Source organism: Astyanax mexicanus, chromosome 21 (assembly GCF_023375975.1).
Source record: "Astyanax mexicanus isolate ESR-SI-001 chromosome 21, AstMex3_surface, whole genome shotgun sequence".
Lineage (NCBI taxonomy): Eukaryota > Metazoa > Chordata > Actinopteri > Characiformes > Acestrorhamphidae > Astyanax > Astyanax mexicanus.
The window spans coordinates 38,978,925-39,004,574 of NC_064428.1; the positions used below are offsets into that span (position 1 = coordinate 38,978,925).

Genomic DNA, 25,650 nt, shown 5'->3' on the forward strand with positions numbered 1-25,650 from the left:
AGTGAAAGACTTTAACTCTATATTTAAATGTGTATACAGTGGTGTAAAAACGTGTTTGTTCCTTCATGATTTGTTACTTCTTGCATGCCTGTCACTTTGAAAAGTTTCAGATCCTCAAACAGATTTAAATATTAGTCAGAGACAAAAGAAGTAAACACCAAGCGCAGTTTTTAAATGAAGGTTTGTGTTACTAAGATAAAAAAACAATCCAAACCTACATGATCCTGTGTTAAAAATTGTTTTACCCCCCAGTTTAAACATAACTTAACTGTGTTTTATCACACCTGAGTTTAATTTCTCTAACCACACCCACACCTGATTACTGCCACACCTGTTCAAAATCAGGAAATCACTTAAATACGACCTGCCTGACAAAGAGAAGTAGACCTAAAGATACTCAAAATCTAGATATCATGCCAACATCCAAAGAAAAAATTAGAAACTGAGATCTATAAGTCTGGAAAATGTTATAAAGCCATTTCTACAGAGAACCACAGTGAAAGCCATTGTCCACAAATAGTGAAAACATGGAACTGTGGTGAACCTTCCCAGGAGTGACCAGCTGGCCGCACAAAATTACCCCAAGAGCCAAGTGACGACTCATCCAAGAGGTCACAAAATACCCTAAAACATCATCCAAAGAACTTTACGCCTCACTCGCCTCAGTTAAGGTCAGAGTTCACGCCTCCATCATCAGAAAGAGACTGGGCAAAAATGGCCGACATGGCAGAGTTCCTAAACAAAAAGCACTGCTGAGAAAAAAGAACATTAAAGCTTGTCTCAATTTTTCCAGAACACATCTTGATGATCCCCAAGACATTTGGGAAAACAATCTGTGGACCGATGAGACAAAAGTTGAACTCTTTGGAAGGAGTGTACCGGTACATCTGGTGTTAAAGAAACACTGCATTCCAGAAAAAGAACATTATACCAACAGTAAAACATGGTGGTGGTAGTGTGACTTGCTGGTGGTAGACTTGCCGTGATAAATAGAACAATGAATTCTGTTGTCTACCAAAAGATCCTGAAGGAGAATATCTGACCATCTGTTCTTGACCTCAGGCTGAAACAAACTTGGGTTCTGCAGCAGAACAATGATCCAAAAAACACACCAGCAAGTCCACCTCTGAATGGCTGAAGAAAAACGAAATGAAGACTTTGTAGTGGCCTAGTCAAAGTCCTGACCTGAATCTGATTGAGATGCTGTGGCGTGATCTTAAAAAGGCTGTTCATGCTCGAAAACCCTCCAATTAGGTATTGATTAGGTAAAGAGGCGTAGAACTAAGTTGGTAAACACTTTTTCACACTTTTTAATATAGGTTTTTTCACCCTTAATAACAAAAACCTTAATAAAAATGCATGTTGTGTTTACTTGTATTGTCTTTGACTAGTGTTTAAATTTGGTTGATGGTCTAAAACATTTAAGAGAGATAAACATGCAAAAAATAAAAAAGGGGGCAAACATTTTTTCACACCACTCTCTCTATATATATAGACACCAACATATACATACATTAACAAACATAATAAACATACACTAAAAACGCATATATATATATAGTTTGAGCTCTTCTTACCTCTTCTCGTCTAGACCCCCGGAACAGCGAGTGACGACTGAAGAAACAGCTCTGAGGTTTTAAGACGCTATTTTCTTACTTCCTGTGCAGCTTATTTTTAGAAGACCTTTCAAACCATCTACACACATAGTCTCAGTTTATACGTTTACTCGTGCTAATAGCCTCTTAATTACTTTTAATTAATTAATTTTGTATTATACTATTTTATAGGTGTTTCTAATCACACAGATTCATCTCTAGATTTAAAAACAGGATTTTGGAAGGATGATGTGGGAATTGGCAGGAATGCGGGCCAAGAGGCTACAGATACAGGACCTTACATCCTGTGCAAGACATGTTGTGATGCTCATTGCTATCTTATACCCCACTGCATTTTTAGTGCACTTGGGGATGCAATTTTTGGTAGAAGTGCCAAATGTGGCACAACACCTGTTTTTCACACTTTTGCATCCCAAAAGTGTTTTTAGTGCCTATAGGGGTGCACATTTTTGGCAGGGGTGCCAAATGTGGCACAACACCTCTTTTTCACACTTTGGCAGCCCCATAGCATTCTCAATGCCCATGGGGGTGCACTTTTTGGCAGGGGTGCCAAATTTGGCACAACACCTGTTTTTTCCCCACTTTTGTAGCTTAAAAATGTTTTTAGTGCCCATGGGGATGCACGTTTTGGCAGAGGTGAGGAAATTTGACACAACACCTGCTTTTACACGTTTTTAGCACATTATCGTTTTTTAGTGCCCATGGTGGTGCACTTTTTGGCAGGGGGCAAAAACAAGGTACATCTCTATTTCACGCTTTTATAGCCCAATATGTCACGGTTTAGCCCATGTCTGTCTTCTGTTTCTCCCTCATTTGGTCCCATGTGCTCCTGCCCCTCTGTTTACCTGTCATGTTTCCCAGCCATGTGCTATTGTTGTGTTTTGGTCCTGTCTCCGCCCTAGCCCCACCCTGTCATTAGTTATTTGTAACCCCGCCCCCTCTTGATTGATCCTCAGGTGTTTCCAGTTTCCTGTTCCCTCCATGTGTATATAAGCCCCTTTGTTTCAAGCCTTCTTTGTCTAGTCTTTGGTTGGTTTGTTTGCTGTCTGTGGTCAGGTTTGTCTCTTGCTGTTTGTTAGAGTCCTGTTTTCAAGTTTAGTGTTTAGTAGTTATGTATTCAGTGTAGCTTTGGTTTATTTTGTTTGTTTGTTTGTTAGTTTGTTTTAGTTTGTTTACTTATTAAAATAATTATTCTGCACTTACGTCCATTCCTTCCTCACTTTTGTAACATAAGACTAGACCCAAAATATGGATGTAGCAAAGTGGCAGGCTACGAGGAGGGTGGACCTCGAGTATCTCTGGTTCCTCGCTGAGCAAATTAGGGGAGTTGAACCGCTCCCGGCGCCTCTCCTCGGCTTGGAGCTCGTCAGCCCAGCTTCAGCTAAGCTAGCTAGCCTGCTAGCTCCACCACGCTCTCCAGCCCGGCCGGCTTCCAGCTCTCAAGCCCGGACGGTTTCCTGCTCTACAGTCCGGCCGGCTTCCAGCTCTCAAGCCCGGCCGGCTCCCAGCTCTACAACCCGGACGGATGCCAGGTTTTCGACTCCTGCTCCAGAAGCAAGCTCCGGCCCGGTTTTCACAGCCTCGCCCACTGCCGCCTCTGACTCTGTGCCCGCGGCTCCGGCCGCCTCTGACTTTGTGCCCGCAGCTCCGGCCGCCTCTGACTCTGTGCCCACTGACACCCCAGTTCATGTGCCTGGGCCACCCGCCTCAGCTCCTGTGCCTACTCCCAGGTCATGAGCTCCTAGACCCGCCGCGCTTGCTCATGCTGCACCCGCCGCGCTTGCTCATGCTGCACCCGCCGCGCTTGCTCATGCTGCACCCGCCGCGCCTCCTCAAGCTGCACCCACCGCGCCTCCTCAAGCTGCACCCGCCTCGCCTGCTCAAGCTGCACCTGCCTCGCCTGCTCAAGCTGCACCCGCCGTGCCTCCTCAAGCTGCACCCGCCGCGCCTCCTCAAGCTGCACCCGCCTCGCCTGCTCAAGCTGCACCCGCCGCGCCTGCTCAAGCTGCACCGCGGCTCCCGCTGCTACAGCCTCAGCTCCAGCACCAGCAGCTCCCGATGCTACAGCCTCAGTTCCAGCACCAGCAGCTCCCGCTGCTACAGCCTCAGTTCCAGCACCAGCAGCTCCCGCTGCTACAGCCTCAGTTCCAGCACCAGCAGCTCCCGCTGCTACAGCCTCAGCTCCAGCACCAGCAGCTCCCGCTGCTACAGCCTCAGCTCCAGCACCAGCAGCTCCCGCTGCTACAGCCTCAGCTCCAGCACCAGCAGTGCCTGCCACCCATGTGGTACCCACTGCTCCTGACCCTGTGCCCTCAACTCCGGCCGCCTCTGACCCTGTGCCCACTCCCAGAACAATGTTTGGCCAGCAAGGCCTCCTGACTTTGCCCCAGTACTGTGCCCAGGGTGTCCCCACAGATTTTGCTGGTCCTGGGCACCCTCCTGTGTTTTTTGTGCCCTTTTCTCTCCCTGTCATGGTCCCTGTGTCTGTGTTTGTTCCTGTTCCTGTCCACAGTGGTTTTTCTATTCCCGTCCCTATCACCATATTCGTGTCAGTCCCAGTAAGTGTATTTGTCCCAGTTCCCCTGCCCAGTCTTGTCCAGTCCCAGTTCCCGGCCACTGTCCAGTCTGTGTTTCAACCCCCTGTCCAGCCTCCGTCCCTGTCTAGTGTCCACTCCTCTGTCCAGTCTCAGCCCTTTGTCCAGTCCTTGTCCCCTGTCCAGTCTCAGCCCCCTGTTCAGTCTTTTGTCCAGTCCTTGTCCCCTGTCCAGTTCCCTGTCACGTCTCCGTGCCATGTCCAGTCTCCTTCTCCTGTTCAGTCTCCGTCCCCTGTTCTGTTTCCAAGCCCTTTCCAGTCTGCGTCTTGTCTAATGTCTGGTCCCAGTCTCCCGTCCAGTCTCTCGTCCCTGTTCCCATGTCCAGTCCCGTCGAGTCTCCTGTTTTGTCATAAGTTCCATCGTCCTAGTTCTGTCTCGTTTTGTTGTCTGTTCCCTCTCTCTCGGCGCCTCTGGTAGTGGCGCCGTTGAGGGGGAGTAATGTCACAGTTTAGCCCATGTCTGTCTTCTGTTTCTCCCTCATTTGGTCTCTTGTGCTCCTGCCCCTCTGTTTACCTGTCATGTTTCCCAGCCATGTGCTATTGTTGTGTTTTGGTCCTGTCTCCGCCCTAGCCCCACCCTGTCATTAGTTATTTGTAACCCTGCCCCCTCTTGATTGATCCTCAGGTGTTTCCAGTTTCCTGTTCCCTCCATGTGTATATAAGCCCCTTTGTTTCAAGCCTTCTTTGTCTAGTCTTTTGTTGGTTTGTTTGCCGTCCATGGTCAGTTTGTCTCTTGCTGTTTGTTAGAGTCCTGTTTTCAAGTTTAGTGTTTAGTAGTTATGTATTCAGTGTAACTTTGGTTTATTTTTTTTGTTAGTTTGTTTTAGTTTGTTTACTTATTAAAATAATTATTCTGCACTTACGTCCATTCCTTCCTCACTTTTGTAACACAATAGTATTTTTAATGTCCATGTGGGTGCACTTTGTGGCAGGCATTCCAAATTCGGCACAACACCTGTTTTTTTTACACTTTTGTAGCATAATATTGTTTTTAGTGCCCATGGGGGTGCACTTTTTAGCATGGGTGCCAAATTTGGCACAACACCTCTTTTTCCCAATTTTGCAGCCCAAAAGTGTTTTTAATGCTCATGTGGTTGCACTTCTTGGCATGGATGTCAAATTTGGCACAACACCTCTTTTTCCCAATTTTGCTACCCAACAGCATTTTCAATGCCCAAGGGGGTGCACTTCTTGACAGGGATGCCAAATTTGGCACAACACCTCTTTTTTACACTTTTGCAGCATTCAAGCATTTTTAGCACCCGAAGAGGTGCACTTTTTGGCAGGGGTGACAATTTTGGCTTATAACTTATACATAGTTTATGAAATAGTAAAATATTTTTAGGTGTTTTCTAATCAAACAGGTACATCATTAGATTTAAAAAATGTTTTTTTGGAAGGATGATGTGGGTGTTGACAGGAATGAGGCCCAAGAGGCTACAAATAGAGGGCCTACCTTACATCCTGTACAAGACATGTCATGATGTCACTGCTATCTCACACACCACCAACTTAGTGTGTGTGTGTGTGTGTGTGTGTGTGTGTCAAATATTTCACATTTGGCTTGAATTATATATGCTACTAAGGCCAAAAATCCCACAGCTTCACAGATCTCTGTATTAAAGCCACTAATTTTACACAGCAGACTAAACAGCGCCCCCTGCTCTCAGTTCTCAAACTGCAGACAGAATCATCACCCCTCACTACTGCTTAAAGACACAGTAACCATAACAATAACAGCAGAATTATCACTTTAATGATCATCAGGATTGGTGGAGATGTTCATAAAGTAATCATTATTAATATTTAATTATGTATTAAATTATGAGTTTATATCTTCTGAATCCAGAGCGCTGATGGTAAGAAGGAGATGAGTTTCTGCTGCTGGGGTTTATTTCAGAGCTAAAGAGGAAATGACATCATTTACTGGCCGTCAGCTGAACTGTGAGGAGGCCCATCTTCTAAAGTGAGAATATGCAAATGTGTGGATATGGAGGCTGATAGAGATCTGTGTTCAGGTCAGGGTCAGCTCAACTGTTGGTTACTCAAGTAAACAGTTGCAACCAAGCAGCAGCCCACAAACACAGTCAAAAGAGTCAAGAGTTAAGAGGCTTTTATTATCATTACATCTGAGTACAGGTACACAGTGTAGTAAAATTACATTTCTCTGGAACCATGGTGCAACATAGACAATCAAGTAATAGACAACATAAAGTGGAAGAGTGACGATAGTGCAAAATAAATCTATAACATTACAATAAATAAAATAAATACAGCAGACAAGACAGTTTAACAGACAGAACAGTGCAGCATTGATACGGCAGAGATACGGAACATACTGTAACATATAGAACATACATAATCACAGCTGTTACTGAGGTAGACAGTTTATAGATTTTTTAGGAATGAAACAGCAAATATTGCTGATTGGAATAGAGACATTTCAGTTCCAGTCTGTGTGAGAGTAGAGTGATGGGTGGGTTCAGTACAGTTCTTGTCTGTGCGTGTTAAGTGTAAGGGGGAGGACGAGTAGTGGTGGGGGGGGGGGGGTTCAGCTGTGTCTCTGTGCGTTGAGGAGTCTGGTGGAAGAAACTGTTGCTTCTGGTAGTGGAGGCTCTGTGTGTTGAGGAGTCTGAGTGCACTCTAAAAAGTAACTCTGAAGGCCTTTAGCCAATACTTAAGCAAATTCCCTGTTGTAAAATAAAAAAAAAGTTATATGAATTTGGGAGAATATTTATGTTCATTTATTGTTTTATTGAGTTGTGGTGAAATAAAAAATGGAAGTGTTGTTTCAACACACTTTCCTGACTAACCCAGACTCAATATATTCCACTAAACACTAAAAAGCAAAATTCATTTTCTGCCAACTTAATTATCTGTATTGGGCAACTTAATTTTCCCATCCTTCTGAATTCTCCCGCCCACTTGGACATGTTGGATATCACTCCAGAGAGTGTTATAGCTTAACTATTTTCATATGCCGAATATGTGGTTTGCTTCAGTGGTGTTTAAGTTTGCCAGTTTTTGACTGTCATAGGCAGAAACGAATTACCGGTAGGTTAGCAAGCTAGCCTAGCCAATTAACTCTGCCACAGACAGTCTTACAACCTTCAAGATTACTGCTACAACCCACAGATGTTTTTTTCATAAATTAACTATTTACTCTTAATCTTGTATCGCTATCTTGACAACAGAAAACACAGGTGCACCACTGACTGAATACACATTTAGACCTATCTAGACAGGAATAGGGGGCATTCTCTCTTTAATGGGGGATTCATTGTGATTTTATTCCAGTCCAGAACGACCAAAGAGAAAAGTACAGGATGAATTATCTACTGTTTTTCAATAACAGCAGAATTATCACGTTAATGGTCATCAGGATTGGTGGAGATGTTCATAAAGTAATCATTATTAATATTTAATTATGTATTAAATTATGAGTTTATATCTTCTGAATCCAGAGCGCTGATGGTAAGAAGGAGATGAGTTTCTGCTGCTGGGGTTTATGACATCATTTACTGACTGTCAGCTGAACTGTGAGGAGGCCCATCTTCTAAAGTGAGAATATGCAAATGTGTGAAGCTCTGGAGGCTGATAGTGATCTTTGTTCAGGTCAACGTCAGGTCAAATGTTGTTTACTCAAGTAAACAGTTGTAACCATGCAGCAGGACACAAGTACAGGCCCTCGTGCAGCAGGACACAAGTACAGGCCCTCATGCACCAGGACACAAGTACAGGCCCTCGTGCAGCAGGACACAAGTACAGGCCCTCATGCACCAGGACACAAGTACAGGCCCTCGTGCAGCAGGACACAAGTGCAGGCCCTCATGCACCAAGAAAAAAGTACAGGCCCTCGTGCAGCAGGACACAAGTACAGACCCTCGTGCAGCAGGACACAAGTACAGGCCCTCGTGCACCAGGACACAAGTACAGGCCCTCATGCAGCAGGACACAAGTACAGGCCCTCGTGCAGCAGGACACAAGTACAGGCCCTCGTGCAGCAGGACACAAGTACAGGCCCTCGTGCAGCAGGACACAAGTACAGGCCCTCGTGCACCAGGACACAAGTACAGGCCCTCGTGCACCAGGACACAAGTACAGGCCCTCGTGCAGCAGGACACAAGTACAGGCCCTCGTGCAGCAGGACACAAGTACAGGCCCTCATGCAGCAGGACACAAGTACAGGCCCTCGTGCAGCAGGACACAAGTATAGGCCCTCGTGCAGCAGGACTGTCTGTAGCAGTAGATTCAGGTTAACAGTAGTTTGTGTGGTTTGTGATCAGTATCAGTAGTGGTAGAGGGTTATGATTGGTGATTGGGGCTGAAATCTCTAGAATATTTACTTTACCTTTTCTACTCTGTGTTTAAATGTGTTTTTATAATAGTTTTATTATATTTATTATATAGTTTTAAAAGACAAATACTGAACATGTTACCCTTTAATTCCAGTAATTAGTAGTAAGTAAAAAGCTACTGAATTGAATTGAGTTAAATGAGTGTGCAGAGCACTACCAGCTTATTACTGTGTGCATTTAGTTTGACAGTTCTGTAAACAGGAAGTAGATACAGTATTATTTATATATACGAATGCAGGACCAGAAAAAACCACAAGCTTCAACAGCTTTAACTTCAGCAGTTTCTTCAGTCTTCACTCGCTGTTCTCACACTGCAGACGACGCTCAGTAAAGAGAGGTAAGAACAGGTTTAATTTTAATATATAAATGATTGATGAATATGTTTTTACTGTCTGAAATGTTCTATAATCTTTATATATTTATATCAATATTTAAATGTTTACTGAAGTGCAGTAGTTTATTCTGCAATATTTTTAATAAACTGTAGAAAATCAATCGTAAAAGTAGCTTTTGAACTGAATATTTGATCTGAATTTCTAGTTCAACACTGGATGAGAGGGATCAGTATTGATGGTTATGCTAAAATGATTTCTATAAGTTGATGTACTCTACATATAAATGTATGTATACAGTGTATTTTAAGTAAAATATGTTAATTATGTATTAAAATGTGAGTAAAATTGTATATTAATGTATTTATTTATGGATTCTGGATGCTTTTAGTGGGCTATTAAAGGTATTCTGAAACAGTCTGCTTGTTTGATGTTATGCAGGCTGGTGATGTCACTCAGGATGGCTCCTCCTCCTCCTCTTCTTCTGGTGTTTCTGCTGATGGTTGTTGGTGAGTCAGAAGATCCTACTGTAACTCCATCACTGCTGAACTGATCATTAAACTGTTCTAGACTAGAATTAGACTCTCTGATGAACACTCAGAGCTTTTCTCTCTTTGTAGTTTCTCTCAGAATCAGAATCAGTTTATGAATTATTAGTGAAATGCAGTTAATTCTTCAGGTAAAGTGTTTTGTTACGTCTCAGTCTTAGAAACGGGAGGAGATTTAACACTTTCTGATGGTAAAAGCTGAACATCCCCTCAATTATGTAATATTATCCTTATTTTCATAGAATCTAGAGAATCTCCTGCCTCTGTAATCAGATATTTACTGCATCATTTGTTTCAGGAGCTTCTGGACCAGACTGGATTGTGACGTACAAACAGCAGGAAATATGTGCTATAAAAGGATCTACAGTGTTTATTAAAGGCACTTTTACACTTCCAGAAGATTTAGGCAAACTTAAATTGACAAAAACATTTTGTATGAAATACAGAGGTCCCAAGGGGGAGCGGACTGATCTGAGATTAGATCCAGATTACTCAGGCAGGGTTGAGTGTTTAACTGATAATAAAATGTATTACTCTCTCAGACTGAGTAACGTAACAAAGAAGGATCAAAACAAGTAAAAACAAAAAAAACAAAAAGCAAAGACAGAGGAACAAAGACTGAAACACTAGGACTACATAACACAGGGGAAGTAGAAACACCTGGGCGGAGCTACAAATGAACACAGGTGAATGGAAAACTACTGGGGAAGAAACACAGGAGTACGGGTCACGTACGGAACACACACAGACACATAATAACAGACAGGAAATGTGACAGAATCCCCATTAACGCAACAAAATAAACCCCCAGGAGCCGGTCAGGAGAGGGTGGAAAGCAAAAACAAGACACCAAACAAGAACGAGTACACAAGAAAGGAGACTGGACAGTGGACGGGACAGAAAACTGAAATGCAGACTGGACAGGGGAGAAAAACTAGGATCAACAAGTAGACACAACCGGGGACACAGATTGGACTTGAGGCTGAAACAGAGACTGGACAGGGGACTGGACAGGAGATGGTGGCAGTACACTGGACATGGACTAGGCAAGAGACTGGACAAGGGGCTGGACACTAAACACAAATAAAGATACAGACTAGACTGGGGATGTGAAAGGAGACGGGACAGGAGACTGGACAGAGAACAGGGCAAGAGACAGGACACAGGGCTGTATGCTGGACAAGGAAACAGGGATGAAAACATTGACTGGGACAAACACAGTAACAGGGACTGGCATAGAGAAACCTCCGGGGACAGGATCTGGAACACAGACACAGGGACCATGAAAGGGAGAGACAAGGGAACAAACACAGATGAGTGCACAGGACTGGTTAAAGTCTGAGGAGAAGTCCATGGGGCCAGACTGGGCACAGTTCTGGGGGCGTAGTGCGGGGATCTAGGGGCAGGCCTGGGTAGGCGGGGCCTAGGCCAAACACTGTTCTGAGAGAAGGAACAGGGACAGGTGCAGGGGGAGCAGCGCATGCAGGTTCCGGGGCGGTGAGAGCCGTGGAGTACAGAGCCGCTGCTGTGGGAACAGTGGAGTGTAGTGTGGGGCGCGGCGCAGTCTCGGAGCGTGGCCGGGCCGCCAAGGAGGAAGTGTCAAAGCGCTGCGTCTGGGGTCTCCTGCGCCGGGGTCCCGAGGTGGGTATGGCGGATGGACATCCTGGACCCGGCCCACGGATTACCCGCTACGTCCATTTTCTGGTTGGTCTTTCTGTCAGGATTGGCCAGGCAGGGAGACGTGGAGGCGGACGTAAAAGCAGGTTGGGGGGTTTTATGAAATAAATAAACAAGCAAGGAAAAAAGGAACTAAAACAAGACAGAATAAATTAAACAGAAAAAGGGAATAAACAAAGACTAAACAGGAAATAAACAAAGAACAATACACTGTGAGAAAGAGAATGTAAACAAGGGAAGGACAGAACAACAGGGGTTAGTGCAAAGACAGAGGAACAAAGACTGAAACACTAGGACTATATAACACAGGGGAAGTAGAAACACCTGGGTCTAGGTGGCGGAGCTACAAATGAACACAGGTGAATGGAAAACTACTGGGGAAGAAACGCAGGAGTATGAATCACGTAGGGAACACACACAGACACATAATAACAGACAGGAAAAAGGGCAAAGACGTGACTATATATCTATATATATCTATATATAACGACAACATATAACGACGGCAGCACAAGTGCCGACACCCGAGCCTGAATCACTGCAGTGTGATAAACTAATAACTAATACTAGTGGTGAGCCAAGAGTAGAATTTGCTCAAAATATGGGGGGAAATAGCACTTAACTTAGGGAAGGGTGAGCGTTCTCACCCTTCCTTCTCCTCACAACGCCGCTGCAATAGAGTCTCTCACGTTCTCATACACACCGGCAGGTCCACGTGGCTTCCCAGCGCGCTGCAGCAGACACAGGGCAAACACTAACATGAACAGAAAGCCGCTCCGTTTCTCACAGACAGCAACTTGTTCAGAACTGACTCAGAATAGAAACTTAACTTTGTGGAAGGGTGAGTCGAATCCACACCCTTCCCCCAGCTAACACAGCCTCACCGATTCACCTTCTCGATCAGTGATTCAACCAGCGGCCACTCGATTCCTTCGAATCCCAGTTCAGTCAGCGCGAGTCAATCCCAGTTCAGTCAGCGCGAGTCATTCCCAGTTCAGTCAGAGCGAGCCATTCCCAGTTCAGTCAGCGCGAGTCATTCCCAGTTCAGTCAGAGAAAGTCAATCCCAGTTCAGTCAGCGCGAGTCATTCCCAGTTCAGTCAGCGCGAGTCATTCCCAGTTCAGTCAGCGCGAGTCATTCCCAGTTCAGTCAGCGCGAGACATTCCCAGTTCAGTCAGAGCCCCCAACCGCATCCGCATGCGGCGTCCCTGGTCCTGCACTTCCGCTCTCCCGATGGGCTGGTGTGAGCCTGTTAAATAGTTCCGCTCAAACAGCGCAAGTTCACCAGCCGCAGCTGAGCCATATTTAGATCAAATTGTTTTTGCTGCGGCAGCCCAACAAAATAAAAGTCCATAAAATAAAAGTACAATAAATTAAAAGTCACCTTAAAAAAAAACATTACATTTGGCACCCGTGACATTAATATGTTGTTCCACAAGGCTCAGTTTTAGGACCCTTGTTGTTTTTAACTATGGTTACTAAAGTCTTGCTAAAAGACCAGGCCTTTATGTTCATGTTATTTAGAGCTAAAGATTCAGATCATGGTCTCTTAAAAGCTCTTTTAATCACAATGTCAATCTAACTTCTTATTTACAAAGCATAGCAGCAAGTAAACTACAGTGCTAACGTGCTGAGCTTGTGGTTAAAACCCTCAGCTGCAAACATTCACAGTAAACACCACCCTAATACAGCAATATATTCCACTAACAGAACATACATGCAATGCTCTTTAAAATACAGTGAAAAACTCTATATTTAAATGTGTATACAGTGGTGTAAAAACGTGTTTGTCCTTTCATGAATTGTTACTTCTTGCATGCCTGTCACTTTGAAAAGTTTCAGATCCTCAAACAGATTTAAATATTAGTCAGAGACAACAGAAGTAAACAATAAATGCAGTTTTTAAATAAAGGTTTGTGTTACTAAGATAGAAAAACAATCCAAACCTACATGATCCTGTGTTAAAAATGGTTTTACCCCCCAGTTTAAACATAACTTAACTGTGTTTTATCACACCTGAGTTTAATTTCTCTAACCACACCCACACCTGATTACTGCCACACCTGTTCAAAATCAGGAAATCACTTAAATACGACCTGCCTGACAAAGAGAAGTAGACCTAAAGATACTCAAAATCTAGATATCATGCCAACATCCAAAGAAAAGGAACAGGAACTGAGATCTATAAGTCTGGAAAATGTTATAAAGCCATTTCTACAGAGAACCACAGTGAAAGCCATTGTCCACAAATGGTGAAAACATGGAACTGTGGTGAACCTTCCCAGGAGTGACCAGCTGGCCGCACAAAATTACCCCAAGAGCCAAGTGACGACTCATACAAGAGGTCTCAAAAGACCCTAAAACAAAATCCAAAGATGCTGTGGAACATCCAAAAACACCGTTCATGCTGGAAAACCCTCAAATTTGGCTGAATTAAAACAATTAGGTAAAGAGAAGTGGAACTAATATCCAGATGGTAAACACTTTTTCACACAAGGCCATGTGGGTTTTTTCATCCTTAATAACAAAAACCTTCGTTAAAAAATACATTTTGTGTTAACTTGTATTGTCTTTGACTAGTATTTAAATTTGGATGATGGTCTTAAACATTTAAGAGAGAGAAACATGAAAAAAATAAAAAGTCATTTTTTCACACCACTGTATACACAGACATATACATACATTAATAAACGTAATAAACATACATTAAAAAAGCATATATATATATATATATATATATATATATATATATATATATAGTATGAGTTTACTTGTGCTAATAGCCTTTTAATTACTTTTAATTACTTTTAATTAATTAATTTTGTATTATACTATTTTATAGGTGTTTCTAATCACACAGATTCATCTCTAGATTTAAAAACAGGATTTTGGAAGGATGATGTGGGAATTGGCAGGAATGCGGCCCAAGAGGCTACAGATACAGGACCTTACATCCTGTGCAAGACATGTTGTGATGCTCATTGCTATCTTATACCCCACTGCATTTTTAGTGCACTTGGGGATGCAATTTGTGGCACAACACCTGTTTTTCACACTTTTGCATCCCAAAAGTGTTTTTAGTGCCTATAGGGGTGCACATTTTTTGGCAGGGGTGCCAAATTTGGCACAACACCTCTTTTTCACACTTTTGCAGCCCCATAGCATTCTCAATGCCCATGGGGGTGCACTTTTTGGCACTGTTTTTTTCCCACTTTTGTAGCTTAAAAATGTTTTTAGTGCCCATGGGGGTGCACGTTTTGGCAGAGGTGAGGAAATTTGACACAACACCTGCTTTTACACGTTTTTAGCACATTATCGTTTTTTAGTGCCCATGGTGGTGCACTTTTTGGCAGGGGGCAAAAACGTGGTACATCTCTTTTTCACGCTTTTATAGCCCAATATGTCACAGTTTAGCCCATGTCTGTCTTCTGTTTCTCCCTCATTTGGACCCATGTGCTCCTGCCCCTCTGTTTACCTGTCATGTTTCCCAGCCATGTGCTATTGTTTTGTTTTGGTCCTGTCTCCGCCCTAGCCCCACCCTGTCATTAGTTATTTGTAACCCCGCCCCCTCTTGATTGATCCTCAGGTGTTTCCAGTTTCCTGTTCCCTCCATGTGTATATAAGCTCCTTTGTTTCAAGCCTTCTTTGTCTAGTCTTTTGTTGGTTTGTTTGCTGTCCATGGTCAGGTTTGTCTCTTGCTGTTTGTTAGAGTCCTGTTTTCAAGTTTAGTGTTTAGTAGTTATGTATTCAGTGTAACTTTGGTTTATTTTGTTTGTTTGTTTGTTTGTTAGTTTGTTTTAGTTTGTTTACTTATTAAAATAATTATTTTGCACTTACGTCCATTCCTTCCTCACTTTTGTAACACAATAGTATTTTTAATGTCCATGTGGGTGCACTTTGTGGCAGGCATTCCAAATTTGGCACAACACCTGTTTTTTTTACACTTTTGTAGCTTAATATTGTTTTTAGTGCCCATGGGGGTGCACTTTTTAGCATGGGTGCCAAATTTGGCACAACACCTCTTTTTCCCAATTTTGCAGCACAAAAGTGTTTTTAATGCTCATGTGGTTGCACTTCTTGGCATGGATGTCAAATTTGGCACAACACCTGTTTTTTTCACAATGCTGCAGCCCAATAACATTTTCAGTGTCCGAGAGGGTGCACTTTTTGGCAGGGGTGCCAATTTGCACAATTTGATGTTTTTCACACTTTTGCAGCCCAATGGCATTTTTAATGCCCATGGCGGTGCACTTTTTGGCAGGGGTGCAAAGATTTGTCACAACACCTCTTTTCACACTTTTGTAGCCCAATGGTGTTTTTAGTGCCCATGGGGGTGCATATTTTGGCAGGAGTGCCAAATTTGGCACAACACCTCTTTTTCCCAATTTTGTTACCCAACAGCATTTTCAGTGCCCAATGGGGTGCACTTCTTGACAGGGGTGCCAAATTTGGCACACCTTTTTTTTACACTTTTGCAGCATTCAAGCATTTTTAGCACCCGAAGAAGTGCACTTTTTGGCAGGGGTGACAATTTTGGCTTATAACTTATACATAGTTTATAAAATAGTAAAATATTTTTAGGTGTTTTCTAATCAAACAGGTACATCATTAGATTAAAAAAAGGTTTTTTGGAAGGATGATGTGGGTATTGACAGGAATGAGGCCCAAGAGGCTACAAATAGAGGGCCTACCTTACATCCTGTACAAGACATGTCATGATGTCACTGCTATCTCACACACCACCAACTTAGTATATGTGTGTGTGTGTGCCTCAAATATTTCACATTTGGCTTGAATTATATATGCTATTAAAGCCAAAAATCCCACAGCTTCACAGATCACTGTATTAAAGCCACTAATTTCACACAGCAGACTAAACAGCGCCCCCTGCTCTCAGTTCCCAAACTGCAGACAGTATCATCACCCCTCACAACTGCTTAAAGACACAGTAACCATAACAATAACAGCAGAATTATCACTTTAATGATCATCAGGATTGGTGGAGATGTTCATAAAGTAATCATTATTAATATTTAATTATGTATTAAATTATGAGTTTATATCTTCTGAATCCAGAGCGCTGATGGTAAGAAGGAGATGAGTTTCTGCTGCTGCTGCTGGGGTTTATTTCAGAGCTACAGAGGAAATGACATCATTTACTGGCCGTCAGCTGAACTGTGAGGAGGCCCATCTTCTAAAGTGAGAATATGCAAATGTGTGAAGATCTGGAGGCTGATAGAGATCTGTGTTCAGGTCAGGGTCAGCTCAACTGTTGGTTACTCAAGTAAACAGTTGCAACCAAGCAGCAGCCCACAAACACAGTCAAAAGAGTCAAGAGTTAAGAGGCTTTTATTATCATTACATCTGAGTACAGGTACACAGTGTAGTAAAATTACATTCGTCCGGAACCATGGTGCAACATGGAACATCAAACAATAGAAAAACAAAGTGTGAGAGTAATGTAAATAAACCTATAACATTACAATAAATAAAATAAATACAGCAGGAGTCTGACTGCCTGGTGATGAAGCTGTTGCAGAGTCTGGTAGTGAAGGCTCTGTGTGTTGAGGAGTCTGACAGCCTGGTGGAAGAAGCTGTTGCAGAGTCTGGTAGTGAAGGCTCTGTGTGTTGAGGAGTCTGACTGCCTGGTGGAGGAAGCTGTTGCAGAGTTTGGTAGTGGAGGCTCTGTGTGTTGAGGAGTCTGACTGCCTGGTGGAAGAAGCTGTTGCAGAGTCTGGTAGTGAAGGCTCTGTGTGTTGAGGAGTCTGACAGCCTGGTGGAAGAAGCTGTTGCAGAGTTTGGTAGTGGAGGCTCTGTGTGTTGAGGAGTCTGAGTGCCTGGTGGATGACCAGCTTCTCAAAGCACTTCATGATGATGGGAGTAAGTGCAATGGGACGGTAGTCACTGAGGCGGACACTCGAGACTTCTTTGGCACAGGGACGATGGTGGTCGTCTTGAAGCATGTCGGCACGGCCACAGTGCTCAGAGAGATGTTGAACATGTCCATGAGAACATCCGTGAGTTGGTCTGCACATCCTCTGAGCACTCTGCCAGTTATGCTGTCTGGTCCTGGGGCTTTCCGTGCGTTGACTCTGAGTAGAGTTCTCCGCACATCAGCTGAGGACAGGCACAGTACCTGGTCGTTTTGAGGAGGTGTGGTCTTTCTTGCTCTCGTGTAGAATGCCTTGGCCGCACTTGTGCATCCAGGCCTGTCTGTAGCAGTAGATTCAGATGTGTTAAAAGTAGTTTGTGTGGTTTCTGATCAGTATCAGTAGTGGTAGAGGGTTATGATTGGTGATTGGGGCTGAAATCTCTAGAATATTTACTTTACCTTTTCTACTCTGTGTTTAAATGTGTTCCCTTATAATAATCCCTTATATATTTATTATATATCCTTAAAACACAAATACTGAACATGTTACCCTTTAATTGCAGTAATAATTAAAAGTTGTTTAACTGAATTGAGTTAAACTAGTTTGCAGAGCACTACTAACTCATTACTGTGTGCATTTCTTCGACAGTTCTGTAAACAGGAAGTAGTTACAGTATTGTATGTATATGAATGCAGAACCAGAAAAAAACCACAAGCTTTATCAGCTTTAACCTCGGATCTGTTTCTTCAGTCTTCACTCGCTGTTCTCACACTGCAGACGACGCTCAGTTCAGAGAGGTAAAAACAGCTCAATTTCTGTAATCTTTATATATTTATAGCAATATTTAAAATTTTACTGAACTGTAAAACTGTAGAAAATCAATCATAAAAGTAGCCTGTGAACAACAGATTGTGCTCAAATATTCCTATTTATAGTATAATACTGGTTGAGATGGATCAGTATTGATTGTAATGCAAAAATGATTTCTATAATTTGATGTACTCTCTATATATATACATAAGTGTACAGTGGTGTTTTAGTATGGTTGTTGGTGAGTCAGAAGATCCTACTGTAACTCCATCACTGAAACATCTGACTTTATCTCCCTCACTGTTCTCTTTCATCATGACTGTAGTGATTCACTGCTGAACTGATCATTAAACTGTTCTGGACTAGAACTAGACTCTCTCTAGAACTCCAGGAACCTCAGAGCTCTTCTCTCTTTGTGTTTTCTCTCAGAATCAGATAGGAATCAGCCCAATAGCATTCTTAGTGCCCATGGTGGTGCACTTTTTGGCATGGGTGCCAAATTTGGCACAACACCTGTTTTTTCACACTTTTGTAGCTTATAAATTTTTAAGTGCCCATGGGGGTGTATTTTTTGGCAGGGGTGCAAAATTTTGGCATAGAATCTGCTTTTCACACTTTTATAGCTTAATAACAATTTTAGAGCCCATGGGGGTGCACTTTTTGGCATTTTTGCCAAATTTGGCACAGCACCTCTTTTTCAAAATTTTGCAGCCCGATAGTCTTTTTAGTGCCCATGGGGGTGCACTTTTTTGGCAGGAGTGACAAATTTGGCACAACACCTGTTTTTTCACACTTTTGTAGCTTAAACATTTTTAAAGTGCCCATGGGGGTGTATTTTTTGGCAGGGGTGCAAAAGTTTGGCATAACATCTGCTTTTCACACTTTTGTAGCTTAATATCATTTTTTAGTGCCCATGGGGTGCACTTTTTGGCATGGATGCCAAATTTGGCACAACACCTCTTTTTAAAATTTTGCAGCCCGATAGTGTTTTTAGTGCTCATGTGGGTGCACTTTTTGGCATGGATGTCAAATTTGGCAGAACACATCTTTTTCACACTTTTCTAGCCCAATAGCATTTTAGTGACCATGGTGGTGCACTTTTAAGCATGGGTGTCAAATTTAGCACAAAACCTGTTTTTTACACTTTTGCAGCCCCATAGCATTTTAGTGTCCATTGGTTGCACTTTTTGGCAGGGGTGCCAATTTTGGCACTGCTTATAACTTAAAAAATAAAATAATACAATATTTTTAGGTGTTTTCTAATCAAACAGGTACATCATTAAATTGATTTTTTTTTTTTTTTGGAAGGATGATGTGGGTATTGACAGGACTGAGGCCCAAGAGGCTACAAATAGAGGGCCTACCTTACATCCTGTACAAGACATGTCGTGATTTCATTGCTATCTCACACCCTGACAACTTAGTATATGTGTGTGTCAAATATTTCACATTTGCCTTGAATTAAATATACTATTAAAGCCAAAAATCCCTCAGCTTCACAGATCACTGTGTTAAAGCCACTAATTTCACACAGCAGACTAAACAGCGCCCCCCTGCTCTCAGTTCCCAAACAATAACAACAATTATCACTTTAATGATCATCAGGATTGGTAGAGACGTTCATAAAGTAATCATTATTAATATTTAATTATGTATTAAATTATGAGTTTATATCTTCTGAATCCAGAGCGCTGATGGTAAGAAGGAGATGAGTTTCTGCTGCTGGGGTTTATTTCAGAGCTACAGAGGAAATGACATCATTTACTGGCCGTCAGCTGAACTGTGAGGAGGCCCATCTTCTAAAGTGAGAATATGCAAATGTGTGAAGATCTGGAGGCTGATAGAGATCTGTGTTCAGGTCAGGGTCAGCTCAACTGTTGGTTACTCAAGTAAACAGTTGCAACCAAGCAGCAGCCCACAAACACAGTCAAAAGAGTCAAGAGTTAAGAGGCTTTTATTATCATTACATTTGAGTACAGGTACACAGTGTAGTAAAATTACCTTTCTCTGGAACCATGGTGCAACATAGACAATCAAGCAATAGACAACATAAAGTGGAAGAGTGACGATAGTGCAAAATAAATCTATAACATTACAATAAATAAAATAAATACAGCAGACAAGACAGTTTAACAGACAGAACAGTGCAGCACTGATACGGCAGAGATACGGAACATACTGTAACATATAGAACATACATAATCACAGCTGTTACTGAGGTAGACAGTTTATAGATTTTTTAGGAATGAAGCAGCAAATATTGCTGATTGGAATAGAGGCATTTCAGTTCCAGTCTGTGTGAGAGTAGAGTGATGGGTGGGTTCAGTACAGTTCTTGTCTGTGCGTGTTAAGTGTAAGGGGGAGGACGAGTAGTGGTGGGGGGATTCAGCTCTGTCTCTGTGCGTTGAGGAGTCTGGTGGAAGAAACTGTTGCTTCTGGTAGTGGAGGCTCTGTGTGTTGAGGAGTCTGAGTGCACTCTAAAAAGTAACTCTGAAGGCCTTTAGCCAATACTTAAGTAAATTCCCTGTTGTAAAATAAAAAAAAAAGTTATATGAATTTGGGAGAATATTTATGTTCATTTATTGTTTTATTGAGTTGTGGTGAAATAAAAAATGGAAGTGTTGTTTCAACACACTTTCCTGACTAACCCAGACTCAATATATTCCACTAAACACTAAAAAGCAAAATTCATTTTCTGCCAACTTAATTATCTGTATTGGGCAACTTAATTTTCCCATCCTTCTGAATTCTCCCGCCCACTTGGACATGTTGGATATCACTCCAGAGAGTGTTATAGCTTAACTATTTTCATATGCCGAATATGTGGTTTGCTTTAGTGGTGTTTAAGTTTGCCAGTTTTTGACTGTGTCTAGGCAGAAATGAATTACCGGTAGGTTAGCAAGCTAGCCTAGCCAATTAACTCTGCCACAGACAGTCTTACAACCTTCAAGATTACTGCTACAACCCACAGATGTTTTTTTCATAAATTAATTATTTACTCGACTTCAGGTTTTAAAAAGGGCATTTATTAACGTCCATTCTTAGTTCCTCTGGAACAGGGAGCTGAAGTTTGCTAAAGTATTTACTAGCCTCTCGTTTTAATTCTTATTTGTTTGCATTTGCGTCCGCCTCTGCGTCCTCCCTGCACCCAGACAACCTGACAACAATACAATTAAATATAATTGTTATTATACTATATTGTACTTAATTATATAAATAAAGGTAACTTGATTTTTTTGTGCAGTTAACGTAAAAATATCTGTTGATGGTGATAGTTAATAAGTTCATGCTATTTAAAAATGCTTTCTACTATAACTGAAAAACTAATTCACCCTACTTAAAATACTTTTATGGATCAAAGATCAATTCTACAAGAAGTTGACACAACGCAGAAAGTCTATTGCAGACTGTTGTGTTAATTTTTTTGTTGACACAAGGCTTTATTTTTTAGAGTGTGCCTGGCAGATGAAGCTGTTGCAGAGTCTGGTAGTGGAGGCTTTGTGTGTTGAGGAGTCTGACTGCCTCGTGGAGGAAGCTGTTGCAGAGTTTGGTAGTGGGGGCTCTGTGTGTTGAGGAGTCTGACTGCCTGGTGAAAGAAGCTGTTGCAGAGTCTGGTATTGGAGACTCTATGTGTTGAGGAGTCTGACTGCCTGTTGGAAGAAGCTGTTGCAGAGTCTGGTAGTGGAGGCTTTATGTGTTAAGGAGTCTGCCTGGTGGAAGAAGCTGTTGCAGAATTTGGTAGTGCAGTCTCTGTGTGTTGAGGAGTCTGACTGCCTGGTGGATGAAGCTGTTGCAGAGTCTAGAAGTGGAGGCTCGGATGCTCCTGTATCTTCTGCTGGATGGCATCAGATCGAAGATGCTGGTGGCTTTGCGGATGCAGCTCTCCTAAAGTCAACAACCATCTCTTTGGTTTTATTCACGTTCAGAGAGAGGTTTTTGGTTCTGCACCAGTCCGTCAGTCACTGCACCTCCTCTCTGTATGCTGACTCTTCGTTCTTGCTGATGAGGCCAACTACAGTTGTGTCATCAGTGAACTTGATGATGTGGTTTGAGCTGTACTTTGCAGTACAGTCATGAGTCAGCAGAGTGAACAGCAGTGGACTGAGTGCAGTAGAGATGGCATCGTCTGTTGATCTGTTTGGACGATATGCAAACTGCAGTCGGTCCAGTGAGGAGGGGAGCTGTTTTTTGATGTGCCTCATGACCAGCTTCTCAAAACACTTCAAGATGATTGGAGTAAGTGCGATGGGACGGTAGTCATTGAGGCAGGACACTCGAGACTTCTTTGGCACTTGTGCATCCAGGCTAGTCTTGAAGCACGTTGGAAGGTCTGCAGTACTCAGAGAACTGTTGAAAATGTTCATGAGAACATCTGCAAGCTGTTGTGCACATCCTTTCCATGGGTTGACAGTGGTGGCACAGTACCTGGTCGTTTTGAGGAGGTGTGGTCTTCCTTGCTGTCGTGTAGAATGCCTTGACAGCACTTGTGCATCCAGGCCTGTCTGTAGCAGTAAATTCAGGTGTGTTAAAAGTAGTTTGTGTGGTTTCTGATCAGTATCAGTAGTGGTAGAGGGTTATGATTGGTGATTGGGGAGAGCTGAAATCTCTAGAATATTTACTTTACCTTTTCTACTCTGTGTTTAAATGTGTTCCCTTATAATAATCCCTTATATATTTATTATATATCCTTAAAACACAAATACTGAACATGTTACCCTTTAATTGCAGTAATAAGTAAAAAGTTGTTTAACTGAATTGAGTTAAATTAGTTTGCAGAGCACTACTAGCTTATTACTGTGTGCATTTCTTTGTCAGTTCTGTAAACAGGAAGTAGTTACAGTATTATTTAAATGAATGCAGGACCGAAATAAACCACAAGCTATATCAGCTTTAACTTCAGCGCTGTTTCTTCAGTCTTCACTCGCTTTTCTCCTGCTGCAGACGACACTCAGTTCAGAGAGGTAAAAACAGCTCAATTTCTGTAATTTTTATTTATTTATAGCAATATTTAAAAGTCTGAACTGTAAAACTGTAGAAAATCAATCATAAGAGTTGCCTTTGAGGTAAATGTGCTAGATCATTCCTATTTCTAATTCAATACTGGTTGAGATGGATCAGTATTGATTGTAATGCAAAAATGATTTCTATCATTTGATGTACTCTCTCTATACTGTATTAATATATATATATATATATATATATATATATATATATATATATATATATATATATATATATATATATGTGTGTGTGTGTGTGTACAGTGGTGTGTTTGTATCTTTAAGTATAAAGCTTTATTGTTTGATGTTGTGCAGGCTGATGATGTCACTTCCTCTGGTGTTTCTGCTGATGGTTGTTGGTGAGTCAGAAGATCCTACTGTAACTCCATCACTGAAACATCTCACTTTATCTCCCTCACTGTTCTCTTTCATCATGACTGTAGTGATTCACTGCTGAACTGATCATTAAACTGTTCTGGACTAGAACTAGACTCTCTCTAGAACTCCAGGAACCTCAGAGCTCTTCTCTCTTTATGTTTTTCTCTCAGAATCAGATCAGTGTTGTTCAGTAGCTGCTGGAGTTTCTGACTGTCTGATAATCTCCAGCCTCAGTAATCAGATCTTTACTGCATCTTATGTTTCAGGAGCTTCTGGAGCAAAGTGGAGTATGAATTACATCCAGCAGGAAATATGTGCTTTAAACGGATCTACAGTGTTTATGAACGGAACTTTTACACATCCAGAACATCTTACAGTGAATAAGTCATTTTGGGTCATAGACCCAGTTAAGGATGTTGATTCACCTGATCTGAATACAGTTTCAAGTTTCTCAGGCAGGGTTGAGTATTTAGTTGAGGAACAGAAAAACTTCACCCTCAAACTGAGTAACGTAATGAAGGAGGATGAACATAAGTACTGCTTCAGAGTCACAACAACTCTAGAAACAGATAAATGGATAGGAACACCTGGAATAAAACTCAGAGTTACAGGTAAACTAAAGCAGAGCTTCTAAATGTTTTCCTGTTTTAATAAATCACTTTCCTGATCTGATGATTCTCAAATGATCTCAGAGCTCCATGTAGAATCTCCTGGAGAAGTAACAGAAGGAGAATCAGCAGTTCTGATGTGTAAAACCACCTGCAGTCTGACTGATCCAACATTCATCTGGTACAAAGATGGACGTCCTTTAACCACAGAGATGATCCAGAAGAATCAGCAGCTCCACCTGCAGACAGTCAGCAGTGAGGATGCAGGCAGTTATAGCTGTGCTGTAAGAGGATCTGAACATCTCCCCTCTACTGCTCAAACTCTCAGAGTCAGACGTGAGTAAAGTTCTCATTCTTCTCTAAACTCTGGGAATGGTTGAACCACACAGTGATATTAGAGATTAGCAAGAAACGCTAAAGTCAGATCTGTCTCTAGATCCTCCAAAGAGCGTCTCAGTGTCCATCAGTCCCTCTGGTGGAATAGTGGAGGGAAGTTCAGTGACTCTGACCTGCAGCAGTGATGGAGACCCACCTGTGGAGAACTACACCTGGTTTAAAGATGGTGGAGACTCACCTGTAGGATCTGGACAGAGTTTCAGCATCATCAGCATCACTGCTGATCACACTGGACTGTACTACTGTGAAGCTCAGAATGCAGTTGGAGTTCAGAATGGATCTGTGTTTATTTGTGTTCAGAGTAGGTGGAGAATAATAATGTAAATAGTTCCAGTATTTAAATAAAGACTCAGTAAAGTGATGGAAATGATCTTCTTCCCTCAGAAGATCAGATCAGATCTGCAGTTTGGATCACAGTGGGAGGAGGAGGAGGATTTCTTCTTCTTCTTCTCTTTATTTTGATCTTAATCTTCATCTCCAGGTCAGTAGAATTTAGTAGAACATGGTAGAACTTCATTTGGTTTATAGCATTGTGTTAAACACTGTAAGTGTTCTGTTGTTTCAGGATGAAGAAGAGAGATGCTGGATCTGATCAGGATGGATCAGATCAGGTAAAATATCCAGCAGAACACAATCCATCATATTTCAGTGATGTTTCTATTCAGTCTTCAGTAAATAAGATGTTTAGTATCTTTATAATGAATGATCTTCTTCAGGATGACCTCCAGTACGCCACCGTTACTCACAGCAGATCCAGACCTGTAGAGACTGCAGGTGATGCTTCCTCTGGAGCTCCTGATCATGATGATGATGTTCAGTACGCTACAGTCAGGACTGGTAGAAAACCTGATGTTGTGATCAGATCTGACCAGCAGGAGGAGCTTCAGTACGCCAGTGTTACATTCCACCACCGTCACGCTGATGCTGCTGCTACTGGGTGAGTTTCATATTTAACACTGGTTAAATTTACTGTGTAGAATCTTCAGAAAGACAAATAAGCTTTAAAATCTTTAAAAAAAATACAAAATTCTCAGCTTTAATGCTTTTTTACCAATACTTTGGAAAACATATACATATATACAATGTAAATAGTTGTTTCTTTCAGAAATGTATATTTACTTATAATCAGTAAAATATATTAATTTATTTCCTTGTTTTATAGATCAGAGAAGGTGGATGAAGCTTCAGTCATCTATGACAGAATCAAATAGAGGTTTAAGATGTGAGAGACAGAGATTGGGAGGCTATGCAAGAGAGTCTAGGTAATAAGATTTTATTTAATTAATTATGCAAAAATCTATTCATGTCCAACCAGTCATCTAATATAGCTTATTTGTTTTTGCTTCATTCATTTTATACATTTATTTACTGTGCCATATTTTAAAAAAATATATTTTCAATTTTCACTGCTGTGCTTTTCTTGATTTCATATCATGTAATTTGTTTGTCATGTTAATAAGCA

General features: G+C 41.8%; 2 protein-coding genes across 2 annotated transcripts in view; both read left to right on the plus strand.

Moving 5' to 3' along the window:
- The window catches only part of LOC125780487 (B-cell receptor CD22-like), a 102,500-nt gene that overhangs the window by 60,489 nt on the left and 16,361 nt on the right, over positions 1-25,650 (plus strand). The window lies entirely within an intron of this gene.
- On the plus strand, positions 11,102-25,399 carry LOC111190589 (B-cell receptor CD22-like). The gene is made up of 6 exons (XM_049470028.1): positions 11,102-11,210; positions 23,355-23,795; positions 23,877-24,128; positions 24,229-24,440; positions 24,905-25,125; positions 25,351-25,399. The coding sequence occupies exons 1-6, from the start codon at positions 11,102-11,104 to the stop codon at positions 25,397-25,399; spliced, it is 1,284 nt and encodes a 427-aa protein (XP_049325985.1).

What these genes read in the sequence shown, in the direction of transcription:
- LOC111190589 (XM_049470028.1), top strand. Translation starts at nt 11,102, where the DNA reads ATGGACATCCTGGACCCGGCCCACGGATTACCCGCTACGTCCATTTTC. An exon ending in GACTGTACTACTGTGAAGCT is followed by an intron (nt 24,441 to 24,904) that starts CAGAATGCAGTT and finishes GATCTTCTTCAG; the next exon opens with GATGACCTCCAGTACGCCAC. An exon ending in GCTGATGCTGCTGCTACTGG is followed by an intron (nt 25,126 to 25,350) that starts GTGAGTTTCATA and finishes CTTGTTTTATAG; the next exon opens with ATCAGAGAAGGTGGATGAAG.